The sequence below is a fragment of the Lonchura striata genome, chromosome 28 (genome assembly GCF_046129695.1).
Source record: "Lonchura striata isolate bLonStr1 chromosome 28, bLonStr1.mat, whole genome shotgun sequence".
Lineage (NCBI taxonomy): Eukaryota > Metazoa > Chordata > Aves > Passeriformes > Estrildidae > Lonchura > Lonchura striata.
In genome coordinates, this window is record NC_134630.1 from 1278184 (window position 1) to 1299928 (window position 21745).

Here is a 21745-nt window from a genome sequence, read left to right on the forward strand (position 1 = left end):
TCCTTAACACTGAGAGCTTGAAAGGGAAATCCTGGAAAGTATTGCTGGGCAGACAATAGCTCATAATGAACTTCCTGTGCTGCACTCAAAGTAAGTTATCTTCAAGGGAAGCCACTCAAAAAACCCCATACTCAAGTGAGAAGTATAATTAAAGGCTCTCAAAATTCCTGAGTGAGAATCTGTAACAAACTGCTGGCAAAATTACAACATATACATAGTGGATACTCACTAGGACTCGCTCACTCATGTTCTGTCCAAAAACAAACTTGTTGCTAGACGCATCTGCACTGTTTGTAGAGTTCTCTACACTGAAAAAAACCCAATAAATAAGCCAGGTTTTACAAGGCAGAAAATAATACCTCTTTTATTTTCTACTAATAAAATTTCTCAGAAAGTGAGTGATTGTCACTGGCTTCAATAAAGTAAGCACTGGTTGACACAAACCTAAGTAAAAATTAATCCAACTTAACACAAAAGCACATCCTAGTTTTACAGAACAAGAATTCTCTCAGAATGACAACAAATGATTTTGTCTCTGTAAAAATCTTCCTCTTCAGATAGCTATTAATATACAAAACTATGCTGAATGCTAAGTGAGGGCTTATTGTCTAATCATATAACATACATCTTTTAAAACAGTAGTCTGCATGCACAGACTTAAACTTTAGGTCAATTTTCTCAGAAACGGAAAGAACAGAAACAAAAGCACTTGCAAGATTGTAACTGAAGCAAAGGTAGCAGTAAAGCCTTTTATCAGACTAGCTGCAATACAGACTGTCCAAGAAGTTTCACAATCAAATCTCAGCCTTTACTTCTTCCTTATAGAATAAACATCTTCCTCCCATTAGTATTTTTATTAACAGATTTTTAATCCTATTTAGGAAGGACAAGTTTTATTCTTTTACAGACTCAAATGACTTAACAAGTCATTGTTCCTGTCCCTTGCCATCAGGCATACCTTCCTAAGACACCAGCTTGCTCACAAAATGAACATACAGACCATTCTGAATCAAGCCTACATGCATTTCACCAAGTTTGGAAAACAGGGACTCACACCTACATGATTCAAGTGTAACCAAACAAACCTTTAAACTGTACATGTAGAGTTGCTTCTTCTGATTAAGGAGATTCCTAGAACAAAGGAGATCCTCAGTGGAAGATAGCTTTACCTCCTAAGGGTATTAAATACCACAGTTCTGAGCTCCAAATGTTGACAGGGACCTACCAATATCTGTGGGCCTACCAATATCAATGTGGCCTACCAATATCTGCCATGCTACCTAGCACATTACAGTGTTTAAAGAACTGACAGTGTTACACAAAGGAAGGAGTTTCCTTTTACAAGCTGATTACCATAATGCTTTGCCATCTCAGCTGAAAACTAAAGCCAACTCCCCTTAGAAACACTATTGTTTTTAGGACAAGTCCAAACCTAGGTTTCTTGCAACTGACTCACCATGAATAAATCTTCCCAAATTAAAGACTCAAATGAAATTACAGTAGATGTGATATGAGTTGAAAAATATGAAAAAATATTCCAGTATTAAAAGATCACATACTAGCAGTTATTGTTTGCCAAATCTGATTGAACAAGTCTGACTGTGTCTATTGGAAAGCCACTGATCTGGCATCAAGAGGGCAAAGGTGTTCTCTACCTCTCCAGCGTAACATCTGAAAAGTTCAGCATCAAAAATTCATTGACTGCAAAACTGCCTACTGCTTCCTTCATGGTGAACAACAGTATCTTAAAAATGCCAAATATAAGGACAAAGAAAGCATTTATTAGTGCTTTTCCTACAATTATTTCATTGCCTCAATCTGAATTTCAGCTTATGCCAGGAGCAGAGAGTCGCTCTGCTTCATCACTCTTGGTGGAATTTCCTCTCACATTTTTCCATAAATTCACAGCTCTGTATCGTCTGTTTTATTATTATTCTTTACACTACTTCATTTTTTTGACCACTACTAAGCTAGTATCTTTACAGAGATACAGATTTCATGTATCACTACCTTAGCCACAACTGAAAGCTGTCAGCTCAGAGCTCACCACTACATAAAACAGGATTAGCAGTTTTCTCCTGGCTGCTTCACTTTACCTATACATCACATTTCTTCTGATATTATTGATGTTATTGCTATTCATCAGAAGTAACCTCCCACAGTTAGGCTCCTACTTATTCATACAGGCCATTCTGAAAAGCTTACTATCATGAAAAAATGTCAACTGTTCTTCCTTTTATCTGTATCATATATGAAACCTACTGAATAACACAAATACAGTGCAGATCTCCACAAGATTCTACTGGCAGCTCAAATTTAGTCCATCAATGTTTCTGATCATGCATGAAAAGACTTCTCATGTCATGCTTTTTGGTTTTCTGAAGAGGCTTTGGTAAGGATGTGGTCAAATAAATAGTTAAATGCATCTCCCTTGATGAGATGACTGAGGATTCCCCCAGATCTGAAGAGTGTTGTCTCACTCTTCAGAAGTCAGGGTCCCCACTAACCTAGTCTAAGCCCTGCATCTAATAAAGAGCTGAATCATAAAGAATTTTCAATAAAGAAAATAAAGAGTAAGGAGAACTGTGCTATTGGTTTCCCTGTAGTCTCACCTGGAACTGATGTACTGTAGAAAATAATTTGTCGCAGAGGGTATATCTGATGTCAGAAGGCCAGCATTCTGCACATCAGCAGTTTCATTGCTTTCATCTCCTAGCTAGAAAAAGAACAAGTATATATCAATAATATTAATCACAAAATTTTCAACTCATTCTTCCTGAAGACAAAGTTTCATCCACAAATGCTTTCTACAATAAAACAAGATATGTCCCAATATTACACCTTCTTTTATCATGCTAGGAAGCCTGCGCAAACCTGTCTTCAACAGGAGGTACTAACAATCCAATTCAGTTATTCTATGCACAAGTTTAAGCCCAGGTTCAGCCTATTTTTCCATCATTTCTGTGAAGTCTTGGTTGCATTGGAGCAGATTAGGACCACATTTCAACTTCATTCTAACTCAAAAAGTAAGAGAAGACACTACATTCTACTGAGCTATAGTCGCTACTCACAATTGCAGTAGATGTTTTTTTTTTTAAACAAAAAGGTTCTATGTTACTTAACAGAATTCATTTATTAAATGTCCAGAAGACTAGTTTTATTAAGCAAACAACTCTGCTGTGTTCATAGCTTTTACTTTTACATATATTCATAAACTCTTAGTCAAGAGAACAAATGTGTTTACCTTAACTCTATCTCGTAAATTTTGCCCAAAAACAAATGCTTGCTGTGCATTTAGTTCAGCCTTCTCAGAGCTGTCATCATCTGAAGTATTGTTGGACTCCTTTTGCTGACATTCTGCTGCCTGAAGAAATGGAAAAATGTAGCCAAAGAAGCTGAGTTTCTTTAAATAAAACCACCTTATGATAAGGTGAGTCACACATTCATTTACAATGCCAAGCCAACAACTCTTTCAGATCTATAAGGCATGTTTTGCATTTAAATAATGTCTCTGTTGTTAAGTGTTTTTCTTAGCAAATCACAGAATAGTAAAGGTTCAAAGGAATTTCTAACAATCACTTGGTCCAAACTGTGTTCAAAGCAGCACCAACTTCAAACTTATATTAGGCTGCCCAAGATCTCATATCAAGTTTCAAAAGATCCATGTGACAGTTTTACATTTTGGTAGTCTGGTTCTGAATCATGATTTTAAAGGGCTAAGATTTTAGCTGAGGATTAGAACCAATTCATACTGAAGTTAGATACACTAATGATAGGTTAATGATTATTAGATGCTGAAGCTAATGGTTATATTATGAGCTCATTTATAGAAGGAAGTGGAGCAAGTGAACCATTATAGGAACATATTGAAACCAGCAAAACAATGCCCAGCACCTGGACTCCATGTCAATCCATCAGGGAGCAGGGGGCCTAGAATGGTGCCAGAAGGTCACAGAGAGTTGACAAAGACTTCCTGACTTCATCCTGGGGACCACTGACCCAATTAGAGACCACCACCCCAATTCAAGAGAAGAAATGCGCACATGTGAAGGACTAATAACCTCATTTTAATACAGAGTGGAGATGCTGGGGTTATGCATATGTATTATTTTGGGAAATAAACAGAAGGCAAAAATCCTTGTGTGGTGTGGTCACACATGTCAAGGACAACCCCCCACCCCATGCTGTAATAAACATACTACTTGTTAACTTTAATTAGTTAAGAGTCTTTGTCTGCAATATTTGGTTTTAATGATTTACTTGGTGAGCCAGCCAGGAGGAGACTCTGCTCAGATGTGAGACCAGCCCAGGTCATGGACCCCCTCAGGGCACACCCAGAATATTCCTGGAAGAGTGAGGTCTACTGCCTGGACTGTTCATCCAGCAGCAGCCAAGGACCCCTGACTACTAAAATTCCAGACAAAATTGTGTGTTTATAAATTGAAACTGTTTTAAGTAGTGACCTTTAAGGTGTACGCGTGGTCAAGAAAGGCTGTTGGTAAGTCATGGGAGACGTCCCATGTGAAACTTGTGCCCCTATAATGTGTTTGCAAGCTGAAGTTGAAATTGAAATCTGGTTGTCAGCAGAAAGAGTTGTTAAACCGCCATACAGAGCTTGGGCTTTTGCTGCTGACAGCAGGGGATTTTGCCATTTCTTTCACCATGGAGGGCTCAGTCTGGTAGCAATTGGGGCTAGCAGTCATGAGGACAAATCCCAATCTCAATTAATTGTAAATGAATCCTGACTGTCAGACTTTGTGAGAGTGTTTGTTGAGACGTGCTGTTGGCATGACGCAAGTGAGAGTTTGGACCCATGGTTCTGTTTTTGGGCGACTCAAACAGCCGGGGAAAAACAAAGTGAGTGGGGTGCATGATCCTTAATAAATCCCCTCCCTGTTGTGACTCTGTGTGTGTGTACATGTGTGTGTTTTGGTTACAGGGGATGGAATTTACTGTAATACCCACTGTTTACTTTAAAATGGTTCAGACTCTGAGAAATTATAGGGGCAGCACTTTGCTCTTCAGTTGTTTATGTTTGTGGAATTTAAAACATAGAAGTTGAGTGCTGTAAGTGTAGTGTGTTTGTATATTGTTAGACTGCACAAAGTGTTTCCCACAGGAATAATAACATTGTGATGTTGTAATGGTGTTTGGAGTTGTGTATTTTTGTGGCAACACTGTCATCTTGTGTCAAAAGTTGTAAGTGTAGCACACGTTGAGTGTGAATAAGTAAAACTGGTTTGTTTGAAGCCTTTGGTAAGAGTTTATTTGTGGATTTAGGTATGGGGATTGTGTTTGTAATTATAATAGGGGTAGTTTTGGTCTGAGAATCCTATCTGGCCAGACGGATAGGAGGAACTCCTTTGATTCAGTTGTTTGGGCTCAACTCGTGAGAGTTTGTAAATTTAGTAAACTGGTGGATAGATGGGAAATGAGAGAGTGTATTTAAAAGGTTTATATCAGATGTCTGCTGGGGGACTAGTGGCTTTGGATTGGGAGCAACCAGCTGTGGAGAATTTATAGAGTCGAGAAGGGGTGAATGGAATAGCTTGCATTTGTGGGAATTTTCCTGCAGCTTTTGGTACATCTCGAGGTTGGCATTGCACATGGGTGTTTCTGCAGTGTAAGATTTGCATAGGACATTATTACTGTTCTTCTGCTAACTGGTACGGAGAGCGTGTCCAGTGTCAACAGCTCCCTGATCAAGCTGATCTAGAATCAAGGATTTTAAAGCTGGTGTGTGGAAAGTCACATTTAGTACCTGAGTGGTGGGCTGTGCGAGAAGACTAGGAAAGGACTTTACAAATCTGTGAAGCCAGTTTTGGGTGGAAGTGAGACAAGAAGCAAAGGAGAAGGCAATAAGGATTGGAGTGCTGATCTCAGATATGGGCCCCAGCAAGGCCTTTGAAGCCTTTGACACAGTAAGAGATTAGTTTGTGATGCAGTTAGAAATGATGTTAAGGTAAACACAGTATTAAGGAGCCATCTGAATGTGAATTGGTATAGGTCTGCAGTGTGAAACTCTAGTCACCTTAAGATGAAGACAAACAATGTTTGCTGGCTAATGATAGGGCGCTCAAAATTTGTAAACTATATTTAAGTGTATATAAACTGCCATCTTATAAACAATAAACGGAGAACGTAGCATTAACCATATTGGCTTGATCTGCATTTGTCCTGTCCAGCATTCCCTATTTTATAAGAAGTCCCTAGCTTCTGAAGAGGATCAATGAGAAGCAACCAGAGTAAAGAAATCCCCAGAAGTAGTTCTTTAGGGTGTACTTTGGCACACTGGAAGGAACTAGTAGGGTATTGGGGGATAGAAAATAAAAGGACCCTTGTGAAACTTTCCACACAGTGGTGGCCACTTTAGAGGTTTGAAAAGGGGGTCAGGTGGCTTCCAACTGAAACTCTACGTTATGAGACTTTGTTACAGCTTATGTTATTTTTGAGACAGGAACAGAAATGGGAAGAGGTGATGTATGCTGATATGCTTTTCTCCCTCCAGAACCACCCTAAGTGGCAGAGGGACTGTGGACTCGGGGCTTCCTCTGACCTCTTTTTATTGGCCCTGGAAAAAGCTAATGAGGCTAGAAGGGGGAGGCTGAAATGGTGTTGTAGTGCATGCTCCATAAACCAATGCTGCACACACCCAGACAAGGTATACCCAGCTGACTCACTGGAGCAAGAGTTGGGGGATCTTTGAACCACCTCTTAGAAAGCAACGGAAGCAGAGAGGGGCATAAAATTTGGGAACAACCTCAACTCCAGCTCCAGCTCTTATTCCACCTCTCAAGACTTCACCCTCAATTTCAACTCCAGCTCTTGCTCCACCCTCTAACACCTCTGTCCAAACTCCAGCTCATATTCCATCCCCCACTCCACTACTATTTCAACCCCAGCTCCAGCTTTGAACAAAGCTATTTCTGTTTTAACTTCAGCTCTGGTTTTAAACTCAGCTGAATCAACTCCAGCTTCTCTCTCAAGTTCAACTCCAGCTTTTATTCTATCTCCCACCTCGAATACTCCTAAATCTTTCCAACTACCCAGCAGCGACAGTGAACAAGAGGAGCCCCTCCAGAGGCCCCTATAGCATCCCAGACTTGGAAACAAACTAAGAAAATTATACAAGCACCTTTGAGGGAGGCAGTAAGTCCTGAAGGGAAGACAATGTCAGTTAAAATCCCTTTTTCTACAGCAGTTTTAGAGGTTTGGGAAAAGATTGTTAAACATTATCAGAGTGAACCAATAGGTGTTGCAAAGAAATTAAAGTTTATGATGAAACAGTGTCAACCTAATTAATTAGATCTCCAGCTGTTGTTGGATGCCCTAATGGAAACAGAAAAACAACTGATTTTAAAGATAGCTGGGGGTTTAGCAGAAGATGCTTGTAGAATAACACAGAGTGATATAAGAGATGTCTTTCCTCTCCAGGATCCACATAGGAATGCTAATGATGTTAATGATATGGGAAGATTAGAGGATTATCAAGACTTCATATGAAGGGGGTTAGAACGGGCAATTCCTAAACCAATAAACTGGTCAGCCCTATATACAATTAAGCAAAGTCCCTCCAAAACGCCTTCTGAATTTCTAGAACATTTGTGGGATGCAATGTGTCGTTATACAACCTTACATCCCGAGTCTGAGGAAGGAATACAACATCTAATGGGTTTATTCTTAGGACAATCTACACAGGACGCAAATTAGACAAAAATTTCAGAAGATACAGTTCCGACAGCACAGGATTTAGAGACTTTGCTAGAAGAGGCATGGAGAGTATTAAGTAACTGGGAAGAAAAGTGCAAAGTAGGGATGAAAAAATTATTAGCAGTAGTAAGGCAAGAAGAAAAAGGGAAATGTGGACAAGGGCCACTAAGGCAGGGACCATGTCAGCTAAGGAGAGATCAATGTGCATTCTGCAAGAGAGTTGGACCGTGGAAGAACCAGTGCCTGGAACAAAGAAATAGCAATGAACAAAGAAGAGATCAAAAAGGGAGGGTGGTGGTTGCCCATGTAAAGGAAGACTGATGTGGACCAGAGGACCTTACCCTAAGGGACCCTCTGGTTATAATGAAACTAGGGAACAAGGAAAAGGAAATGTAAATTTTGATAGACACAAGGGCAACATATTTGGTATTAAATAAAGCTTTAATACCTGTAACAGATGATTATATCATGATAAAAGGGGCAACCGGCCAACCTGAAAGAGCTTATTTTTCTAGGCCATTGAAATATAAACTTGGGAAACAATGGGGAATTCACAAGTTTTTATATATGCCCAATTCTCCATCAGAACTTTCGGGTAGATTTATTGGAACAATTAGAAGCAAAAATAATATTAAAAAATGGAGAGATTACTTTGGAGGTTAAGGACCAACAATATGTGGAATTGTTAAGCCTCATACTAACAGCCAGTGAGGCTAAAGCTGAAAGTGAAGATGAGATTCACAGAAAAATATTGGATCAAGTATTTCCTTTGTTTATATGTTGAACAGTCCTAAGGAATGCCTCTAGTGACTGACACTTGTCAGACTTCCAATCACTGGCTGCTACCTGCAAAGCTCACTGCTTCTGTCAATTTATCACCCACTTTAAATTCCACTCAACCAGTATACCTCTCTCCATTTTGGCTACAACAATGATACTTCAGACCACACAAAGATCTTGCCTAAAGTCAACAAGTAGGGCTCTCTGCAAAGCAAATAAACTCAGAGGATAAAAAACCCATCGGGTCGGTCTCTGTTTTATCTATACTGGCTGTTCTCAATCCCTTTAAGGTGCTTCATATCCTAGGATTCCTTCACCACAAAGGGAGAAGAAGGAGCTGAGCCATTTCTGTTTTCCTGGAACCTCTTTCTTGCTATTCGTGGAAACATGTGACATGCTTTCTTCTTTCCCAGTAACTGGGACCCACCACAGTACCATAACTCTCTGAGGACAGGCAGGGGTCTCACACAAGCAGCCCCCAGCTCCCTGCCTGAGTTCATTTTCTTGCCAGTACAACACTGGCACAACACTGTATTTTGGATCCAGGATGAGAATAATCTTGATCATGCACTGATATTTTGGCTGTGGCTCAGTCATGCTCACACCAAGTCAAGGATTTTTCAGTGTCTCATGCTCTGCCAGCAAGGAGTTGCACAAGAAGCTGGGGGGGAACACAGCTAGGACAGCTGACCTGAACTGACCAGAGGGATATTCCACACCATAAAACATCCTGCCCAGTGTGTAAACTGGGGAACTGCTGGCGAGGGGCTGATGACTTCTGGGAGGCAGGCTGGGCACAGATCAGTGGGTGCTGAGCACCTACACTGGGCACCACTTCTTTTCTTTGTGTTTTATCTGTCTCTGTCCCCTTTTCACTACAATTATTATTATTATTATACTGTACTCTGTTTCAACACTGTTCTTATCTCAATCCCCTAGCATTACCTTTTTCCTGATTCTTCTCCCTATCCCAACTGAGTGGAGGGAGTGAACAAGTAGCTCCATGGTACTTAGCTGCCAGCTGGGGTTAAACCATGACTCCCCTCTGCACCTATGGATACACCCAGTCTGGTCCTATGGACCTGTGTACATCAAACTGTCTAAAACAGTCCTTAAGCAAATTTATTGTAATAATTCTCTCCCTCAAACTCCCCTAAATAAAGGACTTGGTAGATCTGACAGCAGACCTCTTCAGTGGAAAACAAGACAAAGGTATTGAGTACAAATTTTTTTCATTTTTTTCACCACTTCAACATTTTGCAGGTCTACAATTTTCCTTCATTTTACCTTTGCTGCCAATACTAGTGGAAGCCTTGCTTGCAGCTTTTCATTCCCTGTAATTTCCAACTCCAGCCAAATTTAGGCTTTACCAGTTCTCCAACACATCCAGGCAATCCTACTGCATACTTCTCAGGTGTCTTGACTGCTTTCACAAGATATATGCACATTCTCTTTCTGGATTTAAGGAGCTCCCAAGCCCAAACACTGGTCTCCTGCCAAATTTGCACAGTTTCATGCGCTTGGGATAAATTATTCATTATCTGAGGTGGCTGCCCATGAAGGTAATGAGCTCTCATGAGCTCTGCTGTCCTTCAGAATCCTACCAACCAGCTCAATGAACAACCTGAAGTCTTCTGTCCTGAAGTATGGATCTTTATTCTGCTATTTATTAGCTCCCTGAGTATCTCAATCTCATTGATGTCTCAATGACAGCTACTCTCTTTGCATTTCTAGCCAGTTCTTTGCTGTGAATACCAGGTACAGCTAAATACCTTCCATGTCAACTTAGCCAGCATATGCAAATATGCTCAGCAACTTATTTCTAAGATCTCCAAGAGTACTCAGGAGGATTTCCACCAGGACATGTTGCCATTTTATCAGGTGTCCAAGTACTAAAGTCCTCCTTTAGAACCAAGGCCTGTAATTGTGAAGCTTTTAGTTCTTAAGGGTGTTAGTTACTTTCTCTACTTTATCAGTCCAAGTCTGGTGAAGGTTCATTTTGATCTCACTCTTGTTGGCTTCCCCTCTGATCTTAATCTATAAAGCCTTGACCAATTCAGTGCCTTCCCAAAACAAAGCCTCTGCATTCAAACAGCTTCTTTTAGCATAGCAGAAGCCATCCCTGTATGTCTTTCCAGCCTTATTTCCTAAAATATTTACATTTGTCACTTTAAGTCTCCTTCTCCAACTCACCTTGTCTTCAGAGTCTGAACTTTTCAATGTTGCATCACTTAGTGATTGTGATGTGGCTGCAGAATCTGGAGGGATATTTACACCATTGGTGCCACTGCTGAGAACTGCAACACAGAAACAAACAATATATACATGAACCCTCTAGATATTTAGACTGTCCTAAAAGTTTTCTTGTTTAAGTCCATTAAACATTGCAATGTAAGCTAAAAATTTCCCATATTTTGCAAGAGACATGAGGACCACAATTCAGCAATGCTTAGCAGAATCAAAGTTCCAAATGCAGAAAACCAAGTCAGCAAATTAATCTATACAAATGTTGTAAGGACTTCAATATGTACAACTTCAAGCAACCATCCTTCTCCAATCTAATACTGTTCACACCCAGCAGGGCTTGTCTTCAGACTGATCTACCTGCTCACATACGAACTCTCACTGAAAATTTTACCCCAATACTAAGTCCTCTGTAGAATCCAATCTGTGTCAGGAGGCACGTCAAGAAATCAAGCTAGAATTGTTTGGTTCTATGCCAGATTCTGCATTACCTGAAGTTACTTCTGTTTCTGTTTAACTAAACTTCCATATAACAAATAGCATCGGGCTGGGGAAACATGGGGTTTAAGAGACAGGGACTTTAAACAGATTTTGCATTAATTTCCACACTTTAATCATGTCTGCTTACATCAGCTACATCAAATTCTGCAATTCCATAATACAAAAAGCATTATATGAATGATCAAACTTAAATATTAAAATTCTGTGTTCAGAATTAAAACTGTACTTCAAAGCCCCAACTGCAAAATGGTCCCTAAGCCCAGAGGCACCTCTCACTGATTTAGGTACTTTACTGTTGATCAATTACCAATAATAGCTTATTACATCATGGTCAATGCTGTCATTTGAGATTGATTACTTATCCATACTCTTACAAGTCTTTTTATTTCAAAACTCAAGTATTGACTACACCGAAGTTAGAAGCCTGGCAACATCAGTCACCCTACACAAGATCTGAAGGTTCCACTATGTTATCCTTAATGTAATACAGATACGCTTACTGTTTAAGATGTTTCTTTTCTGTAAGGAGAAAACTAGAAAAACCAAGGTGAGCATTGAGTAAAAGCAAACCACCACAGTAAAAAAATTCAGTATTTTTGTTCTCTCTCCACTGTATTTAGAATGCAAAAGCATTATTTACCCATCTGTGAGAAAGCTTTTGGCTGCGGTGCCTGTAGTACTGCTGGACGGAGCACACTTCGCTGCTGTTCCTTCGGTTTCTGGCTAGGGAGACCTGCAATTGCAAAGGTTTTTCAAGAAGTATAAAATTTTAAAGTTGGAAAATTCAGCTTCACCTAATCTTCACTAACTGCTTCCAATAGAAGACAATTAAAAAACAGACAAAGCTTCTACTCCTTTTCCATCCCTCCTTACTCAGCCTCAAAAGAGAATTAGTCCCAAATAGGGAAGACTATTTCCTAGCCTAAAAAGACACTTTAAAATACACTGTCTACCTTATCCAGGAAAGCATAGATGAAATTGATCTAGAAATAGCCCTATTTATGCACTGAAATTTCATTCAACTACACATTACAAGTCTTCTTTTCTCCTTCTAATACCGTACTTTCCAGATAGTAGTAATTTTTTTTTTTATCCATGCAATCAAACATATTGGTACTGTAATAGTTGTGTTGTGTAATTTAACAACCTTTTGGCTTTTTGAATTAACCTGGCTTGTTTGGTTATTATAGTAAGATGTACAACACTACAACTCTAATTCTGCTATGATTCGAAAAGCTAACTGACCTTAAAAAACCTAATTAAAAAAACCCCAAACATTGTAACATTAACTCTAGAAGGTTATGGTAAGCCTGGAAAATTCAGTTTTCTTCACTAAAAAAGGTCAAGATGAACTCTTGATCCAATAAAATACTGCAACAGAACTCACTCATAGCAATTAGTTCAATTTCAGCTCACCCATATTAAAAGGGCATGACATCAGATTTTAAAGCTATCCAAAGTTCAAACACTCATAAGCTCAAAACAGCTTGTTCCTTTCTTAAATTTACCACTCTTCCTTCAAGTGAAATGAAGTTTCCATATTGTTATGCAACAATAGCTTTCGTTACCTATATAGTTTTGGGTTGTTTTTTTTCCCCCTCAAATTCCTAAGGAGTGTAATACTAATATCTTTCTGATAGTGGCTGTGTATACATCAATAAACAGGAAACTCAGTCATAGCCAACCTGTAGTGCAGAACAGGAATGATCAAGACCTGCCACTTACATTGCTGCCAAAAGCCAGGGAGAGCAGAACTGGGCATTCTCTTGACACTTCCTGGTCGCAGACTAAATACTCAGTAATGGCCAGAACTTGCTCAAGACACTTGTTGAACATGCTTTTTCTTATTGTTTGCTACCAAAGAAATCAAATTCACTGTCTGTAGGATAACTCCAAGCACAAACAGAAGCTTGCTAAGCAGCAACAGCTGGGAGATCCACTTCAGACATGCACAGCTGATCCAATGCGTCCATACGCATTACACAGCAGATATGGGCACAACCACTTAGAGAAGACAAGACTTTTTCCTGTAGACACATAGGTATTGCTACCTTCTATTTACACTAGCTGATTGATGAAACTACTAATTAAGATGCTTGAGCTGGTTACTGTTGCAGTAAACAGTGAACTCACCTGCACTAGGCGCCTGACCATGTATAAGTATTGGTGGCTTCAGCCGGAATCCACTGCTCTTTTCCTCTGGAAGTGAAATACAAAATTACAAGGACAAAGCTGTAACATATTAGAAATATCCATTCAGTCATAAAATTGCTCAGTTTTCCCCACTGTAACAACCCACAAGTCCTATAAATACACAAAGTTATTAGGAGCTTTCCAAAGAACAAATTCTCTTCTTCTGAAAGTAACCTGAATTTCCAGCAATCATCACAGACAAGTAAGAAGTTCAAATTTTTTTTTCTGAAGAAGCAGGAAAGGTACTATGTTCATCAGAGAAATCGGGCTCCTTCTGTGAAGGATTTAATATAGATAATAAAGGTTTTAAGTGAGAATCAAACTAAAGAAGGAAAATCAAAGTTATGACCGAACATGACAGCTGCTAACAACTATAACTCCTAATGATCATGAACCAAGTTAAACTTAATTGCTTAATGTTAGTTTCTTGTAATAATAAGCTTTTACTCATGCTTTTGTAGTAGGAAGATAAACTCCTTTGCTCACACTCACTACAGTTATGGTTTTTAAATTAAATACCAAAATCTCAAAAAAAAAATTATAAAACTACAGCTCTTAAAAACTGAGTTCCCTAGAACTTATACAGAATAATTACACTTCTTTCCTTTTAGGGGCTTAATATCTGTACTCAGAATAAGACAACTCAGCATCTTACAGTCTCACTGTGCTTGGTTATAAGCATATGTAACATGCATATGTAGTGCAAATGATGTGCACTACAGTGATACCAAGACAACTGAACTAGAACTATGGAGACTAACAAAATTGGCAGTTCTGTCAACACAGGGCTCACAGGTCATAGCTGGACACAGTCATACCTTATGGTTGTTTTGCTTTCCAATATAAAATAACATTTTTCCAAAGTAGATACATTAAGCTTTCCCAAAGGTTTTATTGTGAGGCTAGCAGGTAAGGGCCATGCTGCAGTATTCTACCATCACTCCCAAAGCATTTAACAACTTTGATATTATTTTAATTACCTCCAGCAATGGTGATGTTGAACGATGAAGTGAGCAAGAGAACAGCACTAAGATCAGAACTATCATCACTTCCATTCTCACAGACAGAAGTACTTCTTACTTCTGAAGTATCCGATTACTTTAGACCACGACAAATTAACAACAGTTCAAGAAAAAAGCAGAAAAATGAGGAAGCTCACCTGGTTCTGAGTCAGAATTGCCCACAGAGGGTTCACAAAAGCTTGATGGCATAAAGACATTATTCTTTGTTACTGCAGTCAAGGAAAAAGGAAAAAAAAGGGAAGTTGTGTATGTTGTTCTTTATTATAAACCTGTTCCCAAACTTCAAATTGAAAACTACTCTTCTAGTGTTTTATTTTGGTTTTATTTCTTCTAAATTAAAACAGCATTACAGCTGAAGTAGCAAACAAGCCATTGTCCATAAAATCCTTTCAGTGTCTCCTGAAACAGAGAAAGAACCAATTTCATTTTTCCGAATCCTGTATAAATACAGGATTCCCAATCTGAATTGTATCTGAATTAGGAATTAGAAGTGGTGTTAGTATATATTATAGCACTGCAAAATGTATAATACCATTTCAAAAGTCCCTTGCAAAGAGAGAGAGCAGAAAGGTGTGTAATGCCTGCTAGAGAGCAGAAGTGAACATCTGGGCTCTGATGGACCACACTATTTTCACCAAGAGGCAGCTTAGGTTTGAACTACCCTGCAAAGATAAAACTCCTATAGAAACAGAGGAGAGCACATCAGAGTACTGCCAGATGTCACCTCAGCAGCATATTAGTAAACCAAAGGGAAAGCATGTTTGAAAAAACAGGCAAAGGACAGCATTTCTTATCCACCCTTTGCTGGGTCCTAAAGAAGCAAACAACAGGGAGTTTGGCTGACACCCTGTCCAGCAGTTCTAGCACTTTTGGTGTTATACAAAAATCACAATCCAGTTTATAAAATAGGACAATCAGAAGGAGACAGATTTCTCCAACAAATAATTTTGCATGAAGAAAAGCATAACAGTACTTACTGGCTCTTTTAGCTTTTATAAGGCTGTAGAAAAAGTTCAAGTATGTTGAAAAAAGAAATGAAGATCACCTCTGAAGATCACTCTACTAAAAAATGTGGCATTTGCCTTTTATAATTAAGTCTTAAAATTTTTTTCTAATTTCCTTTTTTTCCTCTTACTTCCTTCTCTTTTTATTATTGTCTGCCTTAAGCTTAAACATGACAGTTTTCATGTAAGTAAAACTTCCCTATTCCTGAGAGAAACATAACCCCACCAAAAAAAAAAAAAAACAAAAAAAAAAACCCACAATGTTGGGAAAGTAAAAGATTTTCTGGAAACCAAAGCCATTGAATAACATCAACAATATTCAAAGAGGCCTTCATGGAACTTGCAATTCAAACCAAAGTTGTCACTGCTTGAGAACAACACACATCAGAAGAGAAGAAAGGTGTCAAGGAATAAATCACCACATCCTCTCAAAATTCATTAGCTAAGCAGAGGCTTGAGAAGGATACTCGACTCCTGGAATATCCAGTATGTAACCAAAGAAGAGATGAGTAAATTATTTTCCTCCACTTCTTAACAGATGTTAGCATAGAGATTATAATCTTATACAAAGACATTGCAGGATGCAAGTGTTAAGAGATTATAGGGAGCCTGGGTATAGACAAACTATTATTCTAACAGAAAATCTACAAAACTCTGTATTTATTATTTTTGTGCATTCCTTTACTAAGAGTGGTTGGCAAGCAGACAGCAACAACCCTGATCACTCAATTCACAGGATGGCGTATGGAGACCCACTGAGCTGCACACCAGGAAACTGTGGTCTGAAAGAGAAGAGCTTCTTCCCCTGACTAGAACTGGTGCATGACTTGAAAATGCTATGCCTATAAAGTATTTGGATTTCACAGTCATTTTTTTCTTTAAAATTAAAATCAAAACAACTAGGCTTTCACCTTTTAGTCACATCTCCAAAATGTGCTGCATAAGAGAGGAACATTTTTTTTACTGTTTCTTCCTTCAAGGTTTTTAATCTCCTCTGTTTCAACTTAAGACATAGAAATAAAGTAGCAGTCTCGAAATCTGCCTCAAACACTGACATATTTTAACTAAAATAACCATTGACCAAAGCTAAAACCTTCATATGACCAGTGAGGAGAGACGGCACAAATTAAGACAGTTCCTGTGAGTGAACATCAAATATGACCATTCCATACAAGTGAACTGCATGAATTTACCTCAGTAAATTCACTGCACTGACTGTACACACACACAGGCTGTGGTCATTCTCTCTTGCATTTGTCAGGTGCTTAAGAAATGCACTGAATCCCCCCCATTTTAAAAGGAACGGGAGAAAAGAAGAGGACTAAAACACAAGTTGAGACTTGAAAAACTTCCCTGGCAGCAGAGTAACTAAGAAAAAGGTAGCACATATAAATCTGGAAAGAAGCAACCTGATCACAATAAATCAAGAAGATTTCTTGTTAATTCTGAAATTTAACAGCACAAAAGTAAAAGGTGAAACTACAAATACACATAAACTTACAGATAGAAAACATTTTTTAAAACTATTAGCTCCTTTGGGCTTCACCAAATTTGCTAACATGAGTACATGGCTGCTGTGGTCTTAACTGAAAGCACAACAGACAGTAATAAGACTGCTTATATGACTGGAAAAAGAATGTTTAGGTAGGAAAACCATCCCTCATATATAATACTGTAGCAACATTTACCTGACTGAGAAGGAGGGAACTGAGTCAAAGATGAAGTTCTCTCACGTTTTACAGGTGGGCAGTAGCTTCCATCCTCACGATCAGATTCTGTAGAAAAAAAAATTATTAGAAAAAACACAGAACATCCCAGCAAGACACACACTCATGGCTTTTAATTTTACAGTAAAATCTCTTACCATCTCCATCTTCTGGACTTGATCCATCTGCAGATCTCTGAAATCAGATTACACTGATCAAACAAAGATCACATACTAAATATTTCAGTCTCTTGAGTTTGATCCAAATGTTTTAAACATCAGTTAGGAGAATTTTTCTTTAATGTCAGTGATACACACTCAATGCAATAATCATCTGTGACTTATACTATCAAAATATTAATTAATTCAAAATATTTCTTTACAAGTAATGAAATTCTTGAACATTCCCAACCACTAATATCTTTAGGGACTGTGTAACAATTACTACAGTTACCTTTTCTATATACTGAAAATTTGAAAATGACAGTTTTCAAATTTGGTTTCATTTTTTAAATATAAAGTTTCAAGCTCAACATAAATATACTCATTATTTGGGAGTTCATTCCAAAGCACTTTACCTAATTACTCTAAGTGACATTAGTTCCTTCAACAAAATTATAGCATTAGAAGAATGTCTTTCAAAACATGCTCTATAAGCCAGTACAACAGTATTTTTATTGGAATTAGGATTGGATAGTCCCTTAACATCTTCCACAGTACCAGAACAAAAAAGGAAGCATCACAGGCTACCAACCAGCATAGATACTAAAAAAAGTCTTTGAACAAAGGTTTTATGTATTTTCTGAGGATTTCTATGGCCCCTTCCTCTTACCTCTCTACCAGTTCCTCAACTAATATAATCTCCTTTCCACCTCCAAAAAATAACTCCATGACAGATTCCTTTCACTGTGGAAGGTGATCACAGCTGCACCAGCATCTTCATCTCACTACAAAACATCTCAGAATAATCGAATTGCTTAGGTAAGCAAGAACATTTAAGATCATCAAGTCTAAGTGATCCCTCAGAACAGCCATATCCAATGCTAAAACATGCCACATCCACACATCTTACAAATTCCTGCAGGGAAGATAGCTCCACCACTGCCATGGGCAGCCTGTTCCATGACTGCACAAACCTTTTGTGGAACATGCTTTTCCTAATATCCAGTCTAAATGTTCAACTTGAAGCCATATCCTCTTGTCCTGTAACTTGTTACCTGGAGGAACAGACCACCCCTCACCTTAGCTACACCATCCTTTCAGACAGCTCTGACATACTGGACCATCTACCTAGTCCAACACTACCCTTTCATCCCACTCCTACCCCAGGACATGCAGATGGACACCTCCCCTTCACTCAGTCTTACTTCAGAAATTGGCTGATAAATGGAAGAATGGCAGCTTATAGGCAGAGCCCATTGATGCCCCAAAACTCCTTCTCCACTATGATTCAGCCCACCTGGGCACTGAGAGCAGGCAGACACACAGAAGAACTGCGCAAGTCTGCACAGGACTGACATCTGAAGCATACCTTGGGTGTAAGAATACCAGAAAGTACAAAACTTTCTATTTACCACTGCATACATTTAGAACCCAGATAATACTGTACTATCAGTACTCCGCTAAATGCTAATTAAAACCACTTACACTGCACTTAGGCTATTTAATTACCTTCAACGGCTTTTCTGTTTTGTTTTACGTTCATAAAAAGATATAGCTACCTCACTAGCACCCTAGTTGAGTACTTTTGAAACCTTTAGCATTGGGAATAAGAAGCTACTGACAGTTCTAGAATGCAACTCCCTGCATTCATACACACCTATCAGCCCAGCCATGTTAATACTGCACTTGATGATCCATGGCTCTTTCCACATAATTAGTCAAGTAGTCCATGGTACTACCAGAAGGTGGTCTTTTCAGTCACTGACCTTGCCAACACACAATACTTTCTCAAAAGATGAGGCTAAAATGGAAAATCATGATATAATGTATTTCAGCAATCAGCATCTGAACTCAAAATGATTCCATTTTGCATGTAAAGTGTTTTCACATATAAAAGCCATTTGTTTCCACTTTTATCAAAAATCCTGAAAATGAAAAGAAAACACTTGGTAAAAAATTTGCATGAGTGGAACTGCAGATCTGTATATGCAAAAATCCTTAAAAATAAACCAATTATTTCCACCTGAATGCCAAAATCTTAACATCTGCTTCATTCTCAATGCTCAAGTAACACATCCAAAAGTCAAACTTATATGATTTGAGGCACAAGCCTCAAATCATCTTATTACTGTAATTTTGTAACTGACAAGCACAACTAATGTACCATCACTGTGTTTAGTAGGTAACAGGCATCAATATCCAAAACTAACTCATACTCTACTGAAGGCAAAGCAGGACAGAAAATCTGCTCCGAGAGTTTTGGGAGATAAAGCTATGTACCTTTGGACAAATAGATGCCAGGTAGATTCTGTGAGGGTACACAGATCTACTGTATTAGCATAAGCTTCACTTTTCTATGATGCCACAAATAAAGTAAGTCACCACTGCAGCCAGAATTGCATACCAGTGCTGCTTCAGAGGAAGCTGGGTACACTAGACAAAAAGCAGAGGTATATACATATGACAAATCTGACAGACTGGAAAAGCAGCAGATTACATTTAGTGACAATGAAAAGCAGTCCAGCCTATCCATTTTACACCTCTCTTCTCAACCTACTCAGTCTGTACTTTACAGCAACATATGCTTTACACAAGTACCCCACAAAATGGAAACAAAAGGCAGGACCATCTCATCCTGTAAGAATCCATCAAGGTAATTAAATTTATCTCCACTCAGTTGTTTGGACTTAGATGCAGATGAAACACAAACTGGTAACAGCAAAATCCAACCTAGAATTTTCTCATTTAAGAGCAGAACCCACTTTTCACTTATTCTCTCTGTCCCTGGCTTTCAGAAATCCAGCTAGAGAAAAGTTACATATATGTCTCTATTTATAGAGGCTCCTACAATTAAGACACATTTCCAGTTAAGGAAATTAGTTTCATAAAGGCTACCAACTGCTTCTTAAAAGCCTAAGTCACAGTAGTTAACTAAATACAAACATTAATACCTCACGCAATTGTTACATCAAGCTAAGATAAGAACTTCAAAACTTAAAACTAGTCAGATTTTGCTTATTTACACTAGTAAGCAGAAACAGGGAGAGGAAGGGAGAATTTGGGTAAAGCAAAAAAGATCAATGCAATTTAGGGAAAACTCTAAGAGTACACTTCTAGTGTTTATCTTTGGAAATGCATTTTAAGATGCAAAAAAATCTATATATAAAGGACTTCAGAGCTAAGTAATGCAAGTCTTCAGTCCAGACACTCTGCACATACAGAGGCATTCTTGAACTGCTATGATTTGCTTAAAAGCTGTTCCAGAACCTCTTAATCAGCTTGGTCTTGCTGTGATGGCCACGTGCTGTGGGAGGTTGGTGTGGGTTAGCAGAGTTAGGATACAGCCATCAGCTCTGCAAGGGGCTGTACCTAAGGCCACACTGAATTCATGCCATATCAGAAATATCTGTGAGTGTGTGTACAAACAAGTAAACAACAAATATGCAGTGTCACTTCTCCTATCTTAACTCATTCATCTTCCCAGGCCCTGGGAAGACTGCATGAAAATTACTGCTCCTATGAGCCAGTACAAGCACTCTTAAGATGCATCAACCTTCTCTAGATTTCAAGGTAAGGGATGGTTTTACTGTATGACACTGTGATAATTTGAAGAGTACTTGCTAGTGTGTGCCAGTTACATACCCATACTGAGCACCATACAATTTGGTACATTTAATTGACTGGAATAAAAAAGAATTATGAATGAATCAGATGTTCTGTACAGCCACTACTTTCTGCATATGATCCCCAACAGCATTTGTGGGTTTTAAATTTCTTTCAGAACACAGTTAACTGGGATAAGATTTTCTGCTCTCTAAGAACAAGACAAAGATAACCACTTCCTGGTTAATACCATTCTCTTGGTCAGTTCTAGTAACACTGCAATTTCAAATGACAGAGAACTGAGATAAAAGTCTGTGACTATGCTTTATAGGAAAGATGTGTGATAACGTCTTTACAAACGATTCCATGGGTAATGGTATTATGGGTATTAACGTATTTGAAATGGGTCTTAATGTCTCCCCTAACTTCAAGCAGCAGGTTTGTTACTAGAGCCCAGACAGCCCAGCTCCTGAAACAGACAAGTTGGGGACTCTGCACAAGCCTGAACTTATGAACTTTGGGGTAAAATGATGCTTTGAAGGAGGAATATGCAATAGGCAGTTCGGGAAGGCTGTACCTTCCTAGTACTTCAGACAATGGGGAAAGGAAGAGGGCAACGTGCAGCCAGGAGCTTGGGATAAAAAGAGAAGGCTGCACCCTCCAGAACCTCAAGAGAGAAAACCCGGTGGGGACATACGGCCCAGTGGACACTCTCCTTTTTTATTCAAATGAAGTTGCAGGACTCCTCTGTCTCCTTTATGGACATTGGCTTTTCAGAGCGTGATTTTCTGTACATGTTTACCAGCTATATTTTAAAATAT

General features: G+C 38.7%; 1 protein-coding gene across 3 annotated transcripts in view; it reads right to left on the reverse strand.

The window, feature by feature from the left end:
* Positions 1-21745, reverse strand: part of RANBP3 (RAN binding protein 3) — a 58294-nt gene that overhangs the window by 12812 nt on the left and 23737 nt on the right. For 2 of the 3 annotated variants that reach the window (XM_021528177.3, XM_021528175.3), the window contains 9 exons: positions 17319-17355; positions 17143-17229; positions 14588-14659; positions 13369-13434; positions 11876-11968; positions 10684-10787; positions 3245-3364; positions 2613-2716; positions 230-308 (listed from right to left, as the gene is read on the reverse strand). In XM_021528177.3, the coding sequence (XP_021383852.1) occupies positions 230-308; positions 2613-2716; positions 3245-3364; positions 10684-10787; positions 11876-11968; positions 13369-13434; positions 14588-14659; positions 17143-17229; positions 17319-17355 (762 nt within the window). The remainder of the gene's footprint in view (positions 1-229; positions 309-2612; positions 2717-3244; positions 3365-10683; positions 10788-11875; positions 11969-13368; positions 13435-14587; positions 14660-17142; positions 17230-17318; positions 17356-21745) is intronic. The other variant, XM_021528176.3, reaches the window with a different exon arrangement.